Source organism: Lacerta agilis, chromosome 1 (assembly GCF_009819535.1).
Source record: "Lacerta agilis isolate rLacAgi1 chromosome 1, rLacAgi1.pri, whole genome shotgun sequence".
In the NCBI taxonomy this organism is placed as follows: domain Eukaryota; kingdom Metazoa; phylum Chordata; class Lepidosauria; order Squamata; family Lacertidae; genus Lacerta; species Lacerta agilis.
Window position 1 is genome coordinate 56,464,626 of NC_046312.1, and position 21,729 is coordinate 56,486,354.

Genomic DNA, 21,729 nt, shown 5'->3' on the forward strand with positions numbered 1-21,729 from the left:
AAGTGCGTAAAGCTGAATGTGCACAAGTTAAATGCTCATAGGTTGTGGGTTTGCTGTATACTATGCTATGTTATGCCAAAACTAGCTGTGATTTATGGTAGTAGAAGATCCTCACAACAGTTCAATGGAACCTTGTCTGCTTACCAGAGTTTTAAAATATGAGAGATATGAACTCTAACCCTGGAAAGGTAGAGCACACAGTGCAAAAATAAATTTTAAAAAGGAAAGTGGACTGCAAAATGGGAATGTTTGTTGGAGAGAAGGGAGTAGCCTCAGGGTAAACGATTAAGTAGCCTCTCCTTAATCACACCCATTCTGCTCCTGACTTCAATGACCTGGTTTTGGTTAAAATACTTGGTGTGGTTCTAATCTAACACTGAGTGTGAGCAAAAGCCACCAACTGAACCTTCCAAAAATAAATTTGAGGGAAGTTGTGGCAAGTCAGAAAAAGAGAAAGCCTTTAGGTTCACGAGCCTTTCCTAACTGCAAGAGGCAGTGATTGAGACATCCAAACAGAAATCACAGAAGTCTTCAGGCATTCAGCCTGAACAGGCAATGGCAAAAACAACGGCCAATTTTCCTGCATTAATAAGGCAGGTAATAATTCAGAGGGAGGCTTCTAAGTACAGTCAAGCTCAGGCATAGGGAAACTCAGCCCTCCAGACGTTTTGGGATTACAACTCCCATCACCCCTAGCTAACAGGACCAGTGGTCGGGGATTATGGGAATTGTAGTCCCAAAACATCTGGAGGGCCAAGTTTGACTATGCCTGGTCAAGCTGAATGTGCTCCAAAACTCCCTCCAGACATGCTAAATGAGCAAATGGTGGGAGTGAAGGAGTGGGGCAGGGCATGCAGGGGTGTGGGTGGGAGGGCTCAAGTGTATGCCCCAAGCTCCCTATACACATTTTGCTCTCGTTTAGGCTACTAAACACCTCAAAAATTTATGCAACTCTGTCTTGAACCTAATTTAGTGTAGTAACTTCACCCACTGTGGCCCAGTTTGCATGTCACAGCAAACATGCTGTAGGTAAATGCTGCTGGTGAGACACTTTTCCTAGGTGCTTATGTCCTTCCCGCTTGCATGCCGAGGAAACAAATCATGATCCCTAGCTCAGCTTTTATGTAGGAACAAGGGACCATGGTTTGTTTTAATCCAGCAAACCCCGATTAGTAAGCTACAGATAGTGGTTTTGCATTGACATGGGTTTATCTGTATAGCTTCATCTTAGTGCTGGCTATGCTTTATTCTAAAGTTCCTTTAGATGTTTTAGATGTTTTAATTCTGTATGGATAAATGACGGTCGAATAAAGGATGATGATGATGATAGTGGTTTGTTAGGAGTAAAATGAACAATCCCTGGTTCAAATCCCTAAACTAGGGGTTATGGTTTGTTTCCTTTCAGCATGAACCTAGATTGTAGGGTTCATCATGACATGCGAATGAAACCAGTAACACACTCAATTCTAATTTGGAAGCCCGGTAGTTATTTTATAAATAGAAGCTCACAACTAACACCAAAAGGCTACTTGATTTCCTTATTAAACTTTTAAAGCGGAATTTTAAGCAGTATTTAGTGACTTTTTGAAAATGGAACAGTAAGGGATGGATTATACAAACACTGGATTGATTCACAAACTATTTCTAGGGAAATTTACATTTCAGGGAAAAAAACTGAAAAAACTAAACTTTAAAACATAACAAAAGCACAACAGCAGAAAATACTCTTTCAAAACAATCAACATTTCCCTTTTTGCAGTTCTTGAATAATGCCAGTGCTCTCTAATATTTTCTACATAATTTGGTGTCTTGAATTAATTTACCTTTCAATCAATGCTAGTTATGTTGAATACAAGCTATAGTTTAAAAAATCTAGGCTCACACAGAAAAGACAACTGGAGTATTTGTCACCCTGAATTTAGAACAGCATTATTCTCAAAACAGAGCAAATTACACAATTCTTTCTTACACTCCCCCTCCCGTCCTTCTTCATGAGTGTGCTCACTTAATATGTTTCCTGTATCAAGGGAGTCATTTGCAAGCTATATATGTTTTAATGCCCACAACACTAGGCGTGACCCTCATTTTGTAGCTCTAACGTTATGCTTCCATGGTAACAAGACATGCTACCGTACTACCACACCCTTCCCAAACTTAGAAACAGTATATGTGCAGGATTTTCCTTTCCAATGGGTCAACAACTAAAAACGAGAGACCATTTGGCAGATGTAACAACCAATGAAATAGCACGTAACAAAATTAACTTACTTCCTCTTCTTCAAACCCAGTCAGATCCCATCTGTAGTTCAGACGCATCTGTTTTCTCTTCCAGTGTTCCATGAATGTAGCAGCTGGGTGGTTAAAAGAAAGAAAAAATACTTAGAAGAGCAGGCTAATTCTACCACTTGCTATTTGTTATGGTTTCCATTAACAAAACCAGAGATGGTTACATATGCTATACAGCACACTACTTTCTTTCCTCTCCAAAGATAAATTAAAATATTTCTTTAAAAGCCCATAGTAGAATGGAACACCCTATTGCCTTTAAGACTGATGATTATAAATAATTGTAACTGATCTGATAACACTGGGTTACTAGTAAGTCTAAACACAAGAGAGGACACTTAATGCTGTTTTTGCAATTCTGTTTTGCAATTTTCATTTACAAATAATGTAGAAATAATACAAAATAAAAGTTGCCTTGACTTTATTTATAAATATATAAGAAGTACATAAGATGAGCCACTCCTACAAGGCAGAAGATAGATCCGCAGACAAATGCCTCAGCTCCCAATATGCCTTCAGCCAACTTACCACTCTTTTTCCTTTTGCCAGTTCCACAGAATCTGCCTTCCTCTCCCCATGGCTGTGTATGTGTGTTTCACCTGTCTCAAGCTCTGATGGGGATCTCATTTAAACACAGGTGTCTCCAATTATTCCTGAATGATTAGCATCCACGGAGGCTCAAGCAACTATGCTGGGCTATTAACCCACAATTTTCAAGAGGGATTTAATATTCAAGCTGTGCAAAAGGTGAGGATGACTCAAAATTGAAATGCCCCCACTTGCAACCGAAGTTGTGGACCATTTTTTTGTCAACCAAGACCCATGTTTCCCAAATCTGGATTCATGCTTGAAATGGGTCACAGACCCCTTCTTTGTCTCCTATGCCAGTTCTCCCTCCATAGGCAAAGGGATGGGGAGACTTCAGGGAGTCTAGCTCACTAATAGGCAGGTTGACTGATTGACTGGATAACTCAGGCATAGGCAAACTTGGCTCTTTGGGACTACAACTCCCACCACCCCTAGCTAACGGAACCAGTGGTCAGGGATGATGGGAATTGAAGTCCCAAAACATATGGAGGGCCGTGTTTGCCTATGCCTGGGTTAACTCTAGAATTTGACATGATGCTTGTGGGAATGCTCAGAAACCTATAAACCTTTATACGCTTCTAAGCATTTCAATTGAAGCATCATTTCTTGTGAGAACAATGTTGGGGAGTGGAAGAACCTGCTCTCTGACACCTGAGATGTATATTTTTGAAACCTACTTTACTTTTGTGATAGTAATTTGCTTTAAACTGTTTGGCATGTTATATTTTAAATTGTTATAACCTGTATTGGGACCTTAGGGTGAAGGGTGGGTAAATAGTAGGAGCAATAAATTATTTATTACACACACACACACACACACACACACACACACACACACTTATCAAAAGACCTCAGGAGGTGTACAACCTTAGAAACACATTACATTACATTCCCTTGTTGCCACCCTCTGAACCTCTCTGGGAGTGGAGACATAGAGAAGGGCCTCAGATGACAAGCGCATGGTCCGGATTAGTTTGCATGAGGAGAGGCAGTCCTTAAGGTATTGAGGCTTTGAGCCCTGTAAGCCTTTATAGGTCAACACCAGCACTTTGAATTGGAAACTAATCAGCAGCCAGTGCAGTTGTGCCAGGTTTGGTGTTATATGCTCAAACCGTCTTGTTCTAGTGAGCAATCTGGCTATTGCATTCTGCACCAGCTGAAGTTTCCGAATTGTCTTCAGAGGCAGCCCTGCGTATGATGCATTGCAGTAATTCAACCTAGAGGTTGTTGGAGCGTAGGCTATAGAAGTTAGGCTTTCCCTGTCCAGATAGGGGCATAGCTGGGACACCAACCGAAGCTGGCAGAAGGCACTCCACACCACTGAGGCCACTTGGGCCTCAGGTGACAATGGGGATCCAGGAGCACCCCCAAGCTATGTACCTGTTCCTTCAGAGAGAGTATAACCTCCTCAAGAGCAGGCAATCTTCCACCCATCTAGCCTAGAGAACCAACCAGTAACAGTGCCTCAGTCTTATCTGGACTGAGCTTCAGTTTACTGGCTCTCATCCATTACCGAGGCAAGACACTGGTCCAGCATACTGCATACTGCAGATGTAAAGGAGAAATAGAGCTGTGTGTCACCAGCATACTGCTGACAACACACACCCAAACTCTGGATGACTCCTTGCCTCAAACTCCTTGGAGGAAAGGCAAGATGTAAATATAAGACATACATACATGAATTGGAGCACCCATCTGTTGCAGGTTAGCTCCACCATTCACGAAAATAAGACTGCAGGGGCAATCTATTATCTATTCTTTGAAAATATTAATAAAACTTTGAATTTTTGTTAAGCATTTGCAATGAGTGATCACAGGGGAAAGTTCATTTCCTCATATCAACCTTCCCGATAAAGTAATTGTCAGCCCGAAGCTGCAATAATATATTTGGGGCTGCTGGAACCTCTGCATCAATCCTCAGTTCCATTACTAGCAAATTTCAGCGGCAGCACTATTTGGGACTTACGCAGATTTGCTTAAGGTGAAATCATCTTAAATCCAAGCACTTCAGCTTAACTGGACAAATGACTTACAAGAAAATATGTAAAGAAGGAAATGTAAACCAGTAATTGCTCTAGAACCTAGAGAGTGGCTATAATTTCATTTTCAATGGGGACGCTACTATAAAGGAGGGGCACAGCAACAACTCTTAAGCTGCAGCAAATATAGCTTGTGTACATCAATTTATGTGCCACTGAGGTTGTGGGAGGCCCCGGGGACATGGATTTGAATACTGGGAAAAGACCAGCACTGCACAGTAAATAAGTAATTGTGAAAGAAGCAAGCGTGCTGAGAAAGCCTAACCCCAGGGGAATTGCTCCGAAGTGACTGCTAACAGATGTGATCAACAAGCTGTACTGAGCTCCCAGTAAAACCCTGGAGAAAAGGAAAATGGGAGGAACTAGGCAAGGTCTCCACATATCTTAATTATGTAGCAACAATGGGAATTTGCCAACATATTTTAGCATTAATCATGTTTTATTCAGTTCCGTTAATCTGTTCTGTATCTCCTGTGCATAAATCTTAGACACTCATTGCACATTGGCATCATAATTATATATAATAAAATATTATAATCCTTAAAATGGTGCTTTTGGCTTTCTGTAGCTTGTTGCTAGCTCTTTTTTGGATGCTTGGTATACTTGCTGAATGGTACCTGCATATATAGTGAGAATTATGGATAATGAAAGTCTTCTCTCCCCCACCCCACCCCCTTTTGCTACCAGGAACCCCTCTTTTACAGCATTAGCTTACAAAGCCATAAAGGAACTGTATCACTCTCTAACATGCTGATATGCTAGGTCCAAGGAGATGACCAGAATGTGTCTTTGTAGCTGGGTGTCTGTGCTTGTGTGTGGACCACACTTGAAGCATGCAGTAAAACATTTTTTAAAAGCCTACTCTCCAGACCACTGGTTGTGCATGCATTTTTGTCATGATGTCATGCAACCTTGGCCTCAGGGAACAGAGTGCAGCCACAAACCATCAGGCTGCCATTTGAAACCATAGCTCAGGGGGAGAGCGCGTGCTTGAGTGCAGAATGCCCCAACTACGCTCCCTGCACAGCTTCAGTTAAAAGCTGGCTCATGGGGAAAATGGGAGCCTCCACCTTAGACCGTGCAGAGCTGCAAGTCAGAATGGATAGTACTAGACTAGAGAGACCCAGGGAGACATCCATACCCCTTTAAAAATAAGATAAAATCTTGCCCTATGCCAAGGAGCTCAAAACAACACACACGTTTCCCTTCCCATTTTATTCTTGTGAGATTGGTCTCTTCAAGTTGGATGTGGAAGACTTGCATTTGTCACAGTGATAGCAACGTAATTTTTTGAAAGGCTTTAGAGAGCAAATTATCAGAGAGGAAGTGTGGGGCAATAACAAGGACTAGGATTTTCATGACTAGATTACGAACTGCAATTTAGTCAGTTAGCTACTGAGCTTGACATTCTATTCAAATACACTCCCTAAAAATCTGACTTCCCTTTGCACTAGTTTACAATGCTTAGTTTGCAGCTGAACCACCATTCTTAAAATGACATAAAAACACAGAAAACTATTTGGGTCCTCTTTTATGCAAGAGCAGGGTGGTCAAACTTTTCATACAAAGTGGGCCGCAACAACAGTACTTTGACATGAGACCTGTGGGCCACACGCGACTTTAGCCCCCTCACGTCTCCTTTCCAAAACCCAGAGCCTTGCTTACTCTCAGGCCACATGTTGGACTGCCCAGTGCTAGAAATATCCAGCTTAGCAATGCAATGCCTGTATGGGTATGTACATACAGACTTGCCAATGTAACCAATGGTAAAAAAAAAATTAAACACAAAGTTGAACAATCCATCTCTGTAAAAAAATAAAAAAAATAAAAAAAATGAAGAAGCTCCAAAACGATAACTTATAAATTGAAAACATAGTGATTTTGAGATACTGCTCTCCACTGTCACTGGAGAAGGAGAGAAGGGTCAAAGTGATGCCTGGCTGTATAATTCATGCCAAGCCACATAAAATTTGATAGCATAGTCTCTTATTTCCTTAAACAAACAAAAATAACAGCAGGAAATATTTTTAGCACTTACGGTTGTGGAGAAAAGTAGCATAGCATGAGATCAAAATCTGCTTTAAAAACAGGAAACGTATCAGGGTTGTCCCTACAATCATCCCTGCAACCCAGGATTCCAGAATGCTCTCTGGCCTAAGCCTAGACTAGTCCACCACAGGGTATAGAGACAATTCTGGAAGGTAGAACACCAGTTTGTATGCAAGTGTGGACATGGAAAGTACTCTAAAATAAGCATCTTTATTTAATAACCATAGACCCAGTCCAGCTTCTTATTGAACTCAACAGCTGCAGCTGATGGGATTTCAAACCAACAACATGGGGGGTGGGGGGCGGGCTAAAGTTTCCCCACTCTGGTCTATAGGACTGTTTTGACTAATAGACTAGGCAATGGCCACTTCTGATTAGAGGAGTGCTGTTTTCAGTGTATCATATATTCTGAGTACCTGGAGATTAGACTGAGGGACTTTCAAATGTATTGGAAAGGGAGGGAAAGGTGAAAGGGAGAGAATGGATATTTGATTGCCTGGATGAAGGGATAAGACTATTTAAAGACATGACATTCTGCTTTGGCTTATATATCACATTTCTCAATACATGTAATGTGACAAGCCACTCTACATGATAACAAATCATCGATCTCTGTGGCATAGGTTGTTTTGTTCAGATTCATCTTCCTTCCTTTTTGGCTTCCCTCTTGCTGACTGCAGTATAAAATTAAATCTAAACTCAACCACTCCATATTTCAGCTTGCCATTATCACACGGCCACCCCTTACCACCCCACTCTTATTAAGTAAAATATACAGTTGTGTATGTTAGCAGTACAGCTTATAATTTTTTTTTTTTATGATTTAGTCAAAAGGGGTGGTGGTGGAAGAAGCCAGGTCCTGATCTCTTACAGAGCTAACTTGACCGAAATGCATTTTAATCGGGGAAAAATTGATTCCCTGTACAGCTGAGCAAATGGAAACTTGAACCGTATTTCTCATATCAAATGGCATAATACATGTCATCAATAATGAAAAAGTTTTCTACATGGCAGGCAATTATCTTAATTTAAAAACAAACACAAGCACCATACTACAATTTCATGCAGGGTAAGAATAATTGCTGCAAATTCTGTTGTCTAAGCTTCTGTACTTTACTCTCCATATAACTAATATATGAAAGCGGGGCAACAGGGTGCAGACATCTTAGACAAGTGCCTTGCTGCAAGCATACACAGCAACAAGTGTTTGACACTTTTAATGTGCATTTATAACGGATTTCTACTGGACCATCTGCTCCTCCTCCTGTTGCTACATACATGTTCTTCAATATTCCTACATTACTGACTCCACACTGGTTTTTCTTGAGTCCTCCCAGGCCACTGTTTCCATCTACACAATCCACTCCCCTTTTTCAACAGTGGAAATCAGTCGCACTATCATGCCTTGCCACCCTGCCATCTCACTTTTTCTACAGCTACAGCTCGTAAGCCCAGACCAGGTGATCTGGGGTCCTAACCAGGTGTGTGTGTGCCGGGGGTGGGGAGGGAATCTGAGTTATGACCACAGCCAATGGATGTGACTCTTACTTTTGTACACAAGTCTATATTTCGGCCATACAAAAGCCAGAGGTTTTCAGACACACATCTGTCCATGGTGCATGCAGGCAAGCAGGAACAATCGTCCAAGGATACAATTTAGCCAGGCAAAAACACACGAGGAAGGGGGTGGAGATGGCATTAGTCAAATGGCTAAATACTATCAGCCAAGACAGGCAAGGATCATGCAAACAAGTGCTAGTGGCCCACATGTCTCTGAGTACCTTGTCTATATCCTCAGGTTGCAACAACTGAAACCCACCCAGGCAATAATGGTGATACAGTTCTATGGAAGCATCTTGCTTATGGACTGCATTCAACACCACCTCCAAACTGGAATAGGTGTGATAGATTTCATTATGTGCAAACATTCATATCACATTATCCCAGGTATGTGCTGCATGTGTGAGAATGCATGTGCAAGATCCCCCATTGCACATTCAGGATCATGTCACACTATGAAGGCAAATCCTTACTCTTTTTGAATTTTAACAGCTAGATCTCAGGGTTGTTTTTTTTTTGCCATTTTATACAATCAGCTTGGTGCATAGCTTTCAATTGCTACAGCAACTCAATACACTGTACCTGGAAGGCTCTTTGCAAAAGTGGGATGCCCCTCAAAAATAAAAGGACACCTTGAGAGGTACAAACAGTATCCTATTGATAACACTAATGCACTTAGCAGCTTGGTCATTATTCAACCGTACTTTGTTAAAGGCCATTTCTATAAGAACCACCCCCCCCAATAAATCTTTGCTTCAATGGTCTAATTTGGAAGCCAAGTCTGCAAATAGATTTTGTTGGCATGCTCTGCAATCCCCTTAATGCTATCTATACATGCCATGCAGCAGTTTTATGACAAATGCTTCATTTTATATTCATCCAAGCAGCTTTCTATTTTAACCTTCAGTTCAAAACATAAATATAAGGGTGGCAGTTTTATGGGAGAAGGGAAAAAAGGGGGGGGGATCTACAGATAATTAACTGTTGAATTGTACAAACACTGATTTATCCTCCTGCTTGTTTCCTTCCGCAAGTAAGCAGATTAAAAACCACAGCCAATGCCCGGGCCAGCCAAAGTCATGTGGACATTCTTACCCCACAGAGCCATGAAGACTGAGAAGAAGACAGTTGCTGGGTTATCAAAGAGATGGCTTGCCCGAGATGTGGCACAAGCGGAGCTCAGCTTCCAATAGCTACAGGTTCTATCGCATAAGGGACACATAGTAATATTGTTCCTCTGGTCACACATCTCCATGCTGAGGGAAAGAAAACAGTGCATGTCAGGTAAATACAAAGCATTCTTCAAACTTGGTCTTTTCTTGTCCTGCTTCTCCCCTGGTCCCAATCTGTAATTTATACAGATTGTATATTCACCTGACTGACCTGTCAAAAACTCTTTTCATGCATTCCGCCCTCCCCCGCCAATTTCAGACTTACCTATGGTTGTTTATACACCATACATTGAAAGCATGCATCCCAAATCCTGAGAACTGCAGTTTGCTAAGAGTTCTGGAAGCTATAGCTTTTTACACTTTAAATATATAGTGTATATGCAGCCTGTATGACAATATTAGTTGCATGAAATTACAGTACAAAAAAAGGAAGAACGGAAGTAACACTGATTCCTTTATAGAGACTCTGTCCTTAAATGTTTGTATCTATTATGCTGGTGTAGCTCTGCTATTGCTGCATTTTGTGATGTCATACTGGTGCAAGTATTTTTGTGTTGGTACAATATTGTATGCTTAGGGCATGAAATGTCTTGCCTGGACATCTAGGAGTCTACAGAACACCAGTGCCCTAAGATATTCTACTCCATTCTCCTGAGACGCAACTAGTGTTGTTGTAGTTACTGAGCTATACTGGCCAAGTGTCAATGTAAAGTGGCCAATATAATCTAACATGTAGCAACAGTTAAGGAAACTGGGACAGGCCACAGAAATGTGTTCACCCTCAACATTCTCTTTTTCCTCCCCTTTTCAGCATTAACTACTGCTGCACTGACATTAAAGGTAAAGGACTCCTGACAGTTAAGGCCAGTCATAGATGACTCTGGGGTTGCAGCGCTCATCTCGCTTTACGGGCTGAGGGAGCTGGCGTTTGTCCACAGTTTTTCCAGGTCATGTGGCTAGCATGACAAAGCCGCTTCCGGAGAAACCAGAGCAGCACACGGAAACGCTGTTTACCTTCCCACCGGAGCGGTACCCATTTATCTACTTGCACATTTTTGGCATGCTTTCGAACTGCTAGGTTGGCAGGAGCTGGGAATGAGCAACGGGAGCTCACCCCGTTGCGGGGATTCGAACCGCTGACCTTCTGATCGGCAAGCCCAAGAGGCTCAGTGGTTTAGACCACAGCGCCACCTGCATCCCTGACAATTAACCCTGCTTAATACTGGCCAGTGTTTGCTTTTAACTAGAGCTTGAAACCAGGGTACAAATCTGGTCTCCAGACACCAGTTAAAGATAATTGTGGTTAATGTTAACTTTGGCTAGCACAGTGCGGATAGAAAGCCATAAGATGGTAACCTTTGAAAAGGGAAGGAAGAAATTCACATTGCAGCTAGGGAGGAAACATCAACTCTGTAACCTGTTCTCATTCTATTTATGTACATGTTCCATAAATTATTTCTGTACCAGACCATTGCCTATCACTAAATTTCCCCCAGTCTAGGAATTATAGCAAGTAAACAAGTCAAGGCAGTTTAGGCATTTCAGTGGAATTTGCCCCAGGTTGACTCCTACCTCCTGGTACCTTCATGGCACAAAGAACTTGTTTAGGCAGGCATTTCTATAGGAGTGAGGAAGACAGAGCAAGGGTGAGCCTTCTCTGGAAACAGACTTCAGAGGAACTCTCACTATGTACAAATGTACAAAGAAAACATGGACTCAGAGCTTAATTTGCAACACCGCTCTCTGAAGACCTGCTTTCAGTGCCATCCTTTAAACATGTGTAAGTAACAGAATGCTGTGGAGCATGTGCAAAATGCATTCCCCACCCCATTAGTCCTCTTCAATTTGAAGAAGGAGAAAAGCATTTCCAGGCTGGTTGAGGGTTTTTTTGACACCCACTTCCTTCAACCTTTTAGCATGTGTCCAAGCAGTTTTCCACTTGACCAGCATTTTCTAGGCATGGGTCCGGGCAGTTTTCTCCTTTCCCTGCTCCTTTCCCAAAGAAAACATGCTCTTTAGCTTTAACTCAGAACAAACAGCAATCCATGGGAAATTGGGTTGCCGTTTGTTCTGAGTGAGCACTAGAGAGCAGTTTTCCTTAAGGAAGAGCAGCAGGACAAGAGCAAGTGTGGATAAGCTCATAGCCTCTCCAGAACTCCTCCCAATGTGTAACCATTTTCTTGAACTATGATGCTTAATAATAAAAATGATCATTAGAATCAAACTCATGCTTCAAGGAATATGAGAAGTCATGGGGGAAAGGGTTAAGTGGTGATCTACTATGTAATTTGGAAATTTGTTTGTTTGCTATGCATTTGGACACCTTTTAGAATTCTGGACTGGATGACTTCAGAGAGTGACATTTCAGAAGACTAGTTCCAGGGATGCCAGTGTAGATGTTTCTGGACTCCTATTATTCCTGACCATTGGCCATTCTTACTGATGGGGTTTGTAGGCCAATAACATCTGGAGAGCATCACATTGGCTATGCCTGGTCTATACTAAGGAAACTCTTTCCTCCCACATGCCACACTAAGTTCTGAACCCCTTAGGTCTAATCTTTGTAGCGATTCCATCAGCCAAATACCACAAGGAAACAAAAACGTTGAGGAAAAACAGACATTTCCCATAAATAAGTGTTGCAAGCATTGTTTGTGTTGGTTCTCTGTTGTTCGCTTGTATTTCCTTGGCGGTGAGAGGTCGTGGTTGGCGTAGGGTGTGCTTGTTCCTTTGTGGTTGGCTGTGGTGATCTTTGGTTTTCTTTGTGAGTGGGGTGGGTGGGTGCTCTGGATCAGGTCAGCCATATTGATTTGTATGCTGCCGGTAGATTTTTTTCTGCCTAATGTCTCAACAACCAAAATTGATCTGTAAAAATGTTACATGGGAAAATGCAAGAGACTTTGTACACTTGTAAACCAAGAAAATCTCTAATAAAAAAAAAAAAAAAAAAAAAAAATAAGTGTTGCAAGTTGCAGCACTTAACTAATATACATTATTAGCATCCTTCTATTTCCTGTACCCTATATTGATCTACTTTCAATTAAAGATCTGAAAGCTTTAAAAAGCAGCCACAGAAAATGTGACTCTTGAGAGATATAAGGCAAGTAAGCTGATATCTTTTTCCTGAATAAAACCTGTTGGTGTCAGAATATGCAAGCTTTCAAGACCGATGACAACAAGTTACATATAATTGATCATTAAGTGAAGTTAGTAAAACTCCCATCTTATCAGCTTTGGACCTCATGCAGTATAGTTCTGTACATGTATTCAGAAGTCCCATTGACTTCAATGGAACTTACTCCCAGGTAAATGCGTACAGAGCATTGCAGCCTCATTCTTAGAGAATATCACTGTATATAACAAGCTAAATAAAAAAATTGTCCAGTAGCACCTTAGAGACCAACTAAGTTTGTTCTTGGTATAAGCTTTAATTTTAAAATTATGTTTGTTTATCTATGTTAAATCAGACAATGCTGGTTAATTTTAAAAGTTTGATTTTAAAACTTTGGCAGTCTCTCATAATATATGTATCTATTTGCTACTATTTTCATCTAATGTTATTTATGCATTTATCTTGAGTTCAGCAGTGTTAGCTACATGCGAGAAGTTAATATACCTGCACAGTTCATACAGCTGTAATCAGATGATAAACTTATTTCATGCCTGTTGATGAGTCTTGTACATGTAAGTGTCAGGAGTGTGTGCAGGAGCCAGGTCCCGTGACCAGCAGGGCTTCGCAGGACTGGGGCCTTCCTAAGTTTGTTCTGGAGAGGCAAGGCGCAGCCGCACAGGTGAGGCCGCTTGGTAACTCACTGCACCTGGTGGCAAGAGCCGGGAAGGGATATAAGGTCAGCATTTCCCTTCGGCTCTTTGCCACAGCAACACGCTTCCTGCCTTGCTGCATCTGGTCTGCTGATCCCTGCCTCCTGATCCCTGAACCTTGGCTTTTGGACTCCTTGCTTCTCGACCCTCACATTTGTGACTCCTTGCTTCTCGACCCCCGGACCATTGACTTCGAGATTTTCTGCTTCCTGACCCTTGGACCCCTGGTTTCTGGACTCACATTCCTGCTCCCACCTTGCCATCTTGCTCCTGGTCCTGACGTCCTCTGCTGGGACTTTGTTCACCCATAGACTGGACCGTGACATAAGGGGCAAGTACTGCCCCAAATCCCAGAGATGCTTATATACAAAAAACTATTGAGTACTTGACCGTTTCATAGATGGGAGATGAATTAATTTTGAGTATCGAAATATCTGCACACTCCTGAAATTAGAAGCACATAGCTGGTCTGTCGCGGTCACTGCCTCGTGCAGTGAAAGGAGCAGGAATGGATCTCTTCATGTTGAGGGAGGGTGTTATCTTTGCTTTTAAAACATTTTTATTGTTTTATTCTTTCTTCCGGTGCCCCTTCCATGGGCGGTTCAGAGGGTGGCAACATGAGAACGGGCCTTTTCAGTGGTGGCCCTTTGCTTGTGGACTGTTCTCCTCAGGGAGGCACATCTGGCACCACCCTTATGTAGTTTTAGATGCCAGGCAAACGTTTTCTCCCCCCCAGGATTTTGGCCAGCAGTTGGAAGGTTACTGTGGCCTCCCCCCCTTTTTTTAGTGCGGTGGGATCTGTAGTCCTGCTTTTTATTAATTGTGTTTTTTAGTCTTTTCTTTAAATTTTCATATTTTTAGGTTTTTGTTGTTTCATTGGTTTTAATTGGTTTGATGTAACTCACTGTGAGTTACCTTTGTTTAAAAAGACAATTACCGGTAACGCATACAAGTGCTAACACTAATAATATGAATTCTGAAATAATTTTTGTAGTATTGGTCGTACAAGACTGTCAGTGATTCTAATTCTAATGTTTCCCATTTTCTTTTATGAAGATAAAGCAAGCATGACTGAGCAGACTGTACATTCCCTATGCCATAAGAGGAAATGAGGACGTTTTGAACACGTGGAAGATGGAAACCCACAAATGTGTATGTTACCTTGGTATGTTCTCGTCCACTGTTGCACAGCCATACAGGAACACGATAATCCCCACAATGGAAGCTGGAATAAGCATTTGTGTATAAACGCCAAGCCAGGCAAAATACAGTCCAATCTTTTCACCAAAGTACTTTCTGAAATACATTGAAGGGGAAACATTGTGCAATGTTTACTATTTCTTAAATTGTACCATGGTTAAGCTTATGAATCACACAGCAGGGTTGACTTTGAAGGAGAAAATAAGCCCTGTTGATTAGCTGGAATGCATTTCCCCTTGGAGGATTCTTGTCTGCATGCTGCTTGGAACAGATCCAGGACTGGAGGCACCAAGTAAGTCATCCATTCCTGCTTATCAAGCAGCTTTGCTGATCTGTTTCTATAGCTATCTTGGTCACCACAGGCTTGGCGAGGATCTCCTCACACTCAGTTCAGACACAATGATAAACCATGGTTGATTGTTATGAGGACAATAAGGTATGTCTTTCCTCCCTGCCCCAAGTGCAAGGCAAGGGAAAGGGGAGGCTCAGCTTCTACTTGGTGGCAAACCACAGTACACAGTTTCCTTTAAGCCAGGCATGGCCAAACTTAGCCCTCCAGCTGTTTTGGGACTACAACTCACATCATCCCTAGCTAACAGGACCAGAGGTCAGAGATGATGGGAACTGTAGTCCCAAAACATCTGGAGGGTCAAGTTTGGCCATGCCTGCTTTAAGCAAAGCATGGTTTGCAAAATCCAGACACCATAGCAAACTGTGGTTTGCGCCATTAAGTAGAAACAAAAGCCTTCAATTTCCTTCCCTCACACATGTCTGAAATGTGCTTTCCTTTTAGTGCACAGACTCTCCTCTTCCAAAAGCAATAAATGAAACCCAGATTCTAAGTGTAGAGTATTAATTTAACAAAGTCTTCCTTTATTTTGTGCAGATGAATGTGATAAATGGAGCTGCACAATATATTGAAGTGTCTGGCCAAAAGTAGAAAAAAATGAAGTAGGAAGTTACGAGAGAAAAACATCTTCCCTTGCTGATTCTTTCCAGTGAAGCTTTCATTAAGTCCAAGTATATTGCTAATGGATACTGTTCCATCTAGCCGTAATTACTGCTTTTGTAGTAAGGTGGTGTCACTTGAATTTGGTGGTGGTAGCAGAGCATTCAGGTTTTTCCCAAGCTGCATCTCCCTGGGAAATGCTAAAAAGGGTGGAGTTGCAAGGTAGTACCTGCCGCCTGCTTTGTTACCTTTGGGGCCTTGCTATACGTTGTGTTAAAAATGTGATTAGCAGTTACCCGGTATGTCATTTTTAAAAATAAAATTAAATACTAGGAATGTGGGAAGGGGGGGGAGTATCAGTTTGGCATCAATTTGTGGAAGTTTAGGCCACTCCTCCCCAGCCATGATCCCATTTTCTCCACTCCTGTTGTTGGACACAGTATGGTGTAGTGGTTTGATTGTTGGATTTGGACCTTTAGGGCTAGAGTTCAAATCCCCACACAGTTATGAAGCTCACTGGGTAACTATGGGCCAGTCTCTATCTCTTGGTCTAATCTATGCCACAGAGTTGTTGTGAGGATAAAATGTGAGTGTGGGAGAATAACCATGCATGTTCTTCGAAAAAAGGTAGGATATAAATTGAATTAAAACAAAATAAGCATGATCTTATGTTTGCGGAAGGGTCATGGTGCAGTAATAGAGAACATTATTGCATACAGAAACTTCAGTCCCAGGCATCTCCAGGTAAAAGGTAAAGGACCCCTGGATGATTAAGTCCAGTCAAAGACGGCTATGGGGTGCAGTGCTCATCTCGCTTCAGGCCAAGGGAGCCAGTGTTTGTCCACAGACAGCCTTCCGGGTCATGTGGTCAGCATGACTAAACTGCTTCTGGCGCAATGGAACACTGACAGAAGCCAGAGTGCATGGAAATGCCGTTTACCTTCCCACCGCAGCGGCACCTACTTGCACAGGTGTACTTTTGAACTGCTAGGTTGGCAGGAGCTGGGACAGAGCAACAGGAGCTTACTCCGTCACGGGGATTCAAACCACCAACCTTCAGATCGGCAAGCCCAAGAAGCTCAGTCGTTTAGACCACAGTGCCACCTGCGTCTAGAACCACTCTTGGTTGTCAAACTGAATACAGAGAGAGGATGAACATATGGCCTGGGCAGTTTGACTTTTCTCTTGAGCCTCAAGCTGTAAACAAACATTTGGAGGAAAGGGGCAAGGCAATATTTTAGGTTTAATGAGGGACCACATTCTCCTTACCTCACTAGGTCAATTGGTTGGTACTTATAAAAGACTCCATAACTTGCCCATTCCTCACACAGGAGCTGTAAAAGAAATTTAAAATTAAAACTAAAACTGCAAGCAAGCAGTTCCTTCCTTGCTTCCACTACAGAGTTCACATTGTCCTCTGGTGTCACCATCTTGTGGGTTTATGTTCTTTAATCCACCAATACATATAATTTGCATTAAGTATTGAACATGTTTGATGGTTTGGCTCACTGACAGCTTCTTGTATTAATCTACAAGAGAACTAACAGACAGATATAAAGGTGCTGGGGGGAGGGCGGGTGGCAAGAGCGGCCTTGATGTATGATTTGTAGCAATGCACATACTAGAAAGGCTCTTAATAGATCTGGAGGATGTGTGTTCTTTGAGTTATTAGTGTGGGTTAAGACGGAAGAACCTGGCTTACCGTCTCTGAACTAATATTATTATGCACTATATGAAAGATGCACACTGAACCTAAGAGTAGGACAAAATGATCTTTCTTAATTATTCTTTCCTTTTTTTTTACCACGATGTTAGCCAAACCAAATAAAGACCACTATTAGTATAAACATAAAATTAGAGAAAACTGAGCTGGCAATTTTCTTTCTATTTTTTAAAAGATTGATTATTCTTGTCACTGTGTAATGACAGGGAGAAAAATAATATTTGTGCTTGTTGTGTTATTGTTGATTGCTCCAATTCTGCCCCACCCTCAATTTTGTTCAACGCCCCCTTTAAATGATGGCTATTGATTTTGATTTGTGCAAGTTCATTGGATTAAAGCCAGTGAGTTTTAATATTCCACAGAGGTATGCATTTCACAACCAAACACTACCTCCCTGAATTTACATCCAAACTCATCAGGACACAGGGATAAGTCTGGAGGTCAGTTTTACACTGGCTGCGTGTTGGGCCAAAGCTTTGACAGTAGAACGTGCAGACACAACCCTTCATGTTGCGGGAGAGGTGAGACTCTGGAGATCTCGCCATTGCAGCATTTATGAAAATCAGTGATCCATCATGAATTTGTTATGCTTGGGCATGCAGTTAATCTCAATTCTTAAATTAAACTTCTGAAATAACCAAATTCTCCAAATGTCAAGGAAAGTGTTTCAGTTATTTTTTTGTGTGTAACACTTTTTTCATTTAGGACTTTTGGACTGACCACTTGATTCATAGTTCATAATTGAAGGTTTTATACTGCAATCTGCAGAGTGAAAAATTGTAGCTGAATGAGGTGGCAATGAAGACATCCTTGTTCAGTAGTGTGGGAAAATGGCCCGAATGGAAGAGATGTTCCACCACATCTGTTTTGTGACTCTCCTCCTCCCTGTCTATGCAAGCGAACACTTAGCAGAGCACTGCTTTTCTTCCGAATTGCTGGGTTGCAGATAAAGGAGTTGCATTTTGTATATTTCTTGGAAGTAGTAATGCTGACTTGGACACATCAGAGCAACTTCCTGACTATAATTCACAACGTGGAGCAACAGTACATTTTAACCTCTGTTCTTAAATCAAAGTGCACTGAGGGTGAATGCCAACATGGATATTGAAGGTCACAGAGTTCATCTGGATTTACACCACTGTGGGGTATGTGCAAAATATCACAAGGGCCGATAACAGCAAAGAGCGTTAATAAACAGATGCAAGTGTGTCTAGCGCTTGACGCTACAGCTAATTAAACTCTCAATTATTTATTATGGAATCACAAAATGGATTTAAAATGTTGGGAAGCCCTCACCCTACATGATCCACCTTTTGTGATGCTCTTCAGTTACTGGGGGAGGCCAGTATGTTCTGGCCTTCAGCTTAAAAGAGGCTTTGAACCCTTACTGGAGCCAAGTAATAACAAAGATACCAGGGATCTTTGCAAGACTGAGATTTCCTCTGAGCAGAATGATCTAATCTGAAGCTGTTATGTAAATCTCCTATCATCCACCAGCATTTTTTAAAAAAATAAACCACAACCCAAATTTAGCCAAAGTTTTGATTCCTAAAATGCTTTGCATGTTCACTCATGCCGTTTGGAAAGCACTACCATATTCCTCTCAAGTTATGTGCTCTTAAACAGCTGCGTGGCAAGTCTCTTTGGCTGCATTCACACATAACATTAAACAAGAGACTACGCAAGCTTGGAAGTAAAAATACAACAATGATAAATTAAATAGCTAAAAATGTGCTGTCCTTTCAGGGCACCCAGAATCAGCTGCCTAAAGCAACAGCATCATTCCACAGAGAGGCCAGTGCCGTTAAAGCAGGAAGAGTATGTGCCTGTTAAATTTGGCATGTTTCTCTTTTAATTACTTGAGAGAATATGGTGATCATCTGTTTCTGAATATTTTAAAGGCACATTTTTGTACATGTGTGCCCTTCACATTTAACCAGAAGTGTGAATATTTGGCACACAGGTGACCTACACCTGAGGATAAAATTGAGCATGTGAAGCTACCTTCAGTGGTAAGGATAGTTCTTAAAGAAACTCTCTTTGCTACTATTTGTTTCACGTGTCGGCAATGAGCCCGGGCACTGAAAATAGGCCAGAGGATCCAGGCCTAAGCCCTACCGGAAAAAGAAGTAAAGATGGCATTGGGAAAAGGCATGCATCAAATCCTTGGCCAGGTAGTACATTTTTCTCTCTGACTGAATGTCCAGATAGCACAAAGTGACAACTGGCGTGCTCAGTTAATAGCATCTCCTTCATGAGAATCCCTCTGCTATTTATGCAGGGAAGAGAAAGTGTCAATGGAACAGAGGAATCACAACAATACCTTCCTCTGTCTGAAGGAGCAGCAGTTCAGTTATATTTAGCTTTCAGATGAATAACGCAGCAATTAGCAATGAGAAATAAGCAGTATGTGAAAATGTCCCCTACATAAATGGAATTCTGAAATTAGCAAGAACCACCCTACAATTGCAACTGGAAAACTATATGGCATGTGCCCTTAAGGGGTAACATTTCCTATGACATTTGGGACAATTGGCAGGGCTTGCTCAAGCAATTTTGGAGTAAGATTTTGTCATTTGTTCTCACCCCAACCCTTTGACCATCATGTTCAATGCCTGAACAGCAAAAGACCACAATTTTAAAATAGATTGTTAGCAATCTAGTACAACTATATTATTTACATTACTCAAGGTAGCACATGCCACTCAATTCCTGAATAACATATAATGTCTGGTATTATTAGACACACATACTTGCTCAAGTTATTGAAAGTTACAATTGGTGGACTGTGCAGACTCATTAAAGTGTATACATTGCTTTCTGGCTTCCTTTTGGCTAACAAACAAGAGCGGGGGAAACATCCAACACCAACAGAAAGGTTACTCAGGAATGGGGAACAGGTCAGCAATGGAATCTGTAGCTGAATCAGAGTTTCATGGGAACTAAGAACCTTGTTTTCAGCCTGATATCCTAAGCATATTTCTTCAGATACCTCACTCATTTCTCTTTACATTTGAAAGGCTGTTAACATCCTTGTTCTATGAAGACTTGTTGGGAAATAATTTTAACAAGACTTGCTTAAAACAAATTTTAACGAGATTTGCTTGCAATAAAATCTGCACAAAAATTGCAGCTCCACAGTCTGTTTAGAAAAGCCTGTGGAGTCTCACACATGCACAGGAACCATCTGCCACAATGTCCCTGCTGCTGCAACATCCTCACCCAGACTCTGTGATTCTGGAATATGCTTCCAGAATACTGTTCTCTCTCATTTGCTACCCCAAGCAATCAGTTGGGTGGGTTGGCTGGGCCTGAAACTTGACATGTATCCATATGATCCATACTTCAAGAGGTGACCCATAAAGCTGACACTCTGAGAGGTGAGTCCTCTTGTATCAACTTACTTTTCTGTCATTGTGCTCAATGTGTTCACCTTCATAATCCCCCTTTTTTAAAAAAGAAAAGAAAAGACATATTATGCAACAAATCAAATATGGCATGTGTTCCTTTCTTCTTGTATACACACCAGAACAGTAATTATGACAGAGAAACACACTGCTTCCGAATTAGCAAATCATGTCCTAGGCAAGCCTTTGCTAATCTCATGTCATCCATTTTTTTCAGTGGAAACTCCCATCAGCCCCAGCTAGCACAGCTAAGGCTGGGACTGAAGGGAGCTGTTCAAAACATCTAGAGGACACCAGGTTGGCAAGGGCTAAGGCCCTCCTCCCTTTGCAGACTGGGCGGCTGCTCTAGGGGAAATAACATTTCTATTCATCTATTTTAAAAAAGTATGTTCCACTTTTCACCATGTAGGTCTCAAATAAAATACAAAATTAAAAACATGAATCAAATCTCCAAAATTTAAAACCTCCAAAATTTACAAACTCAAAAAAGAAGGAAAAGAAGAAGTAAAACATCTGAGAAGCATTCCGGGTGCAAAGGGCTCCTGAAAGAACACAATATTGACCAGGCAACTAAACTAAAGAGGGATGGTGCCTGTCTGACTTCTTGTGGGAGGGGGTTTCATAGAACTGAACCCACAACACTGAAGGCATGTTCCTTTGTTGGCTTCTAGCCCACAGGGAACCACTACAGTTGTACCTCGGGTTACATACGCTTCAGGTTGCGTACTTTTTGGGTTACGAACTCCGCTAACCCGGAAGTGCAAACAGGCACGCGCTTCGTGCATCCGCAGAGCGTTTCTCGCGGTTTTTTCGGTCTGTGCATGTGCAGAACGAATTGTTCGGGTTATGTCCTTTTCGGGTTACGTACTGTAACCCGGAACGGATTAAGTACGTAACCCGGGGTACCACTGTAATAGTATGCCCACCACAATCT

The 21,729-nt window shown here is 41.7% G+C and overlaps 1 protein-coding gene across 9 annotated transcripts in view; it reads right to left on the minus strand.

The window, feature by feature from the left end:
- The window catches only part of ANO1 (anoctamin 1), a 137,476-nt gene that overhangs the window by 27,448 nt on the left and 88,299 nt on the right, over positions 1 to 21,729 (minus strand). For all 9 annotated transcript variants that reach the window (XM_033150495.1, XM_033150553.1, XM_033150524.1 and 6 more), the window contains 5 exons: positions 20,793 to 20,834; positions 16,935 to 16,999; positions 14,678 to 14,812; positions 9,618 to 9,778; positions 2,269 to 2,351 (listed from right to left, as the gene is read on the minus strand). In XM_033150495.1, the coding sequence (XP_033006386.1) occupies positions 2,269 to 2,351; positions 9,618 to 9,778; positions 14,678 to 14,812; positions 16,935 to 16,999; positions 20,793 to 20,834 (486 nt within the window). The remainder of the gene's footprint in view (positions 1 to 2,268; positions 2,352 to 9,617; positions 9,779 to 14,677; positions 14,813 to 16,934; positions 17,000 to 20,792; positions 20,835 to 21,729) is intronic.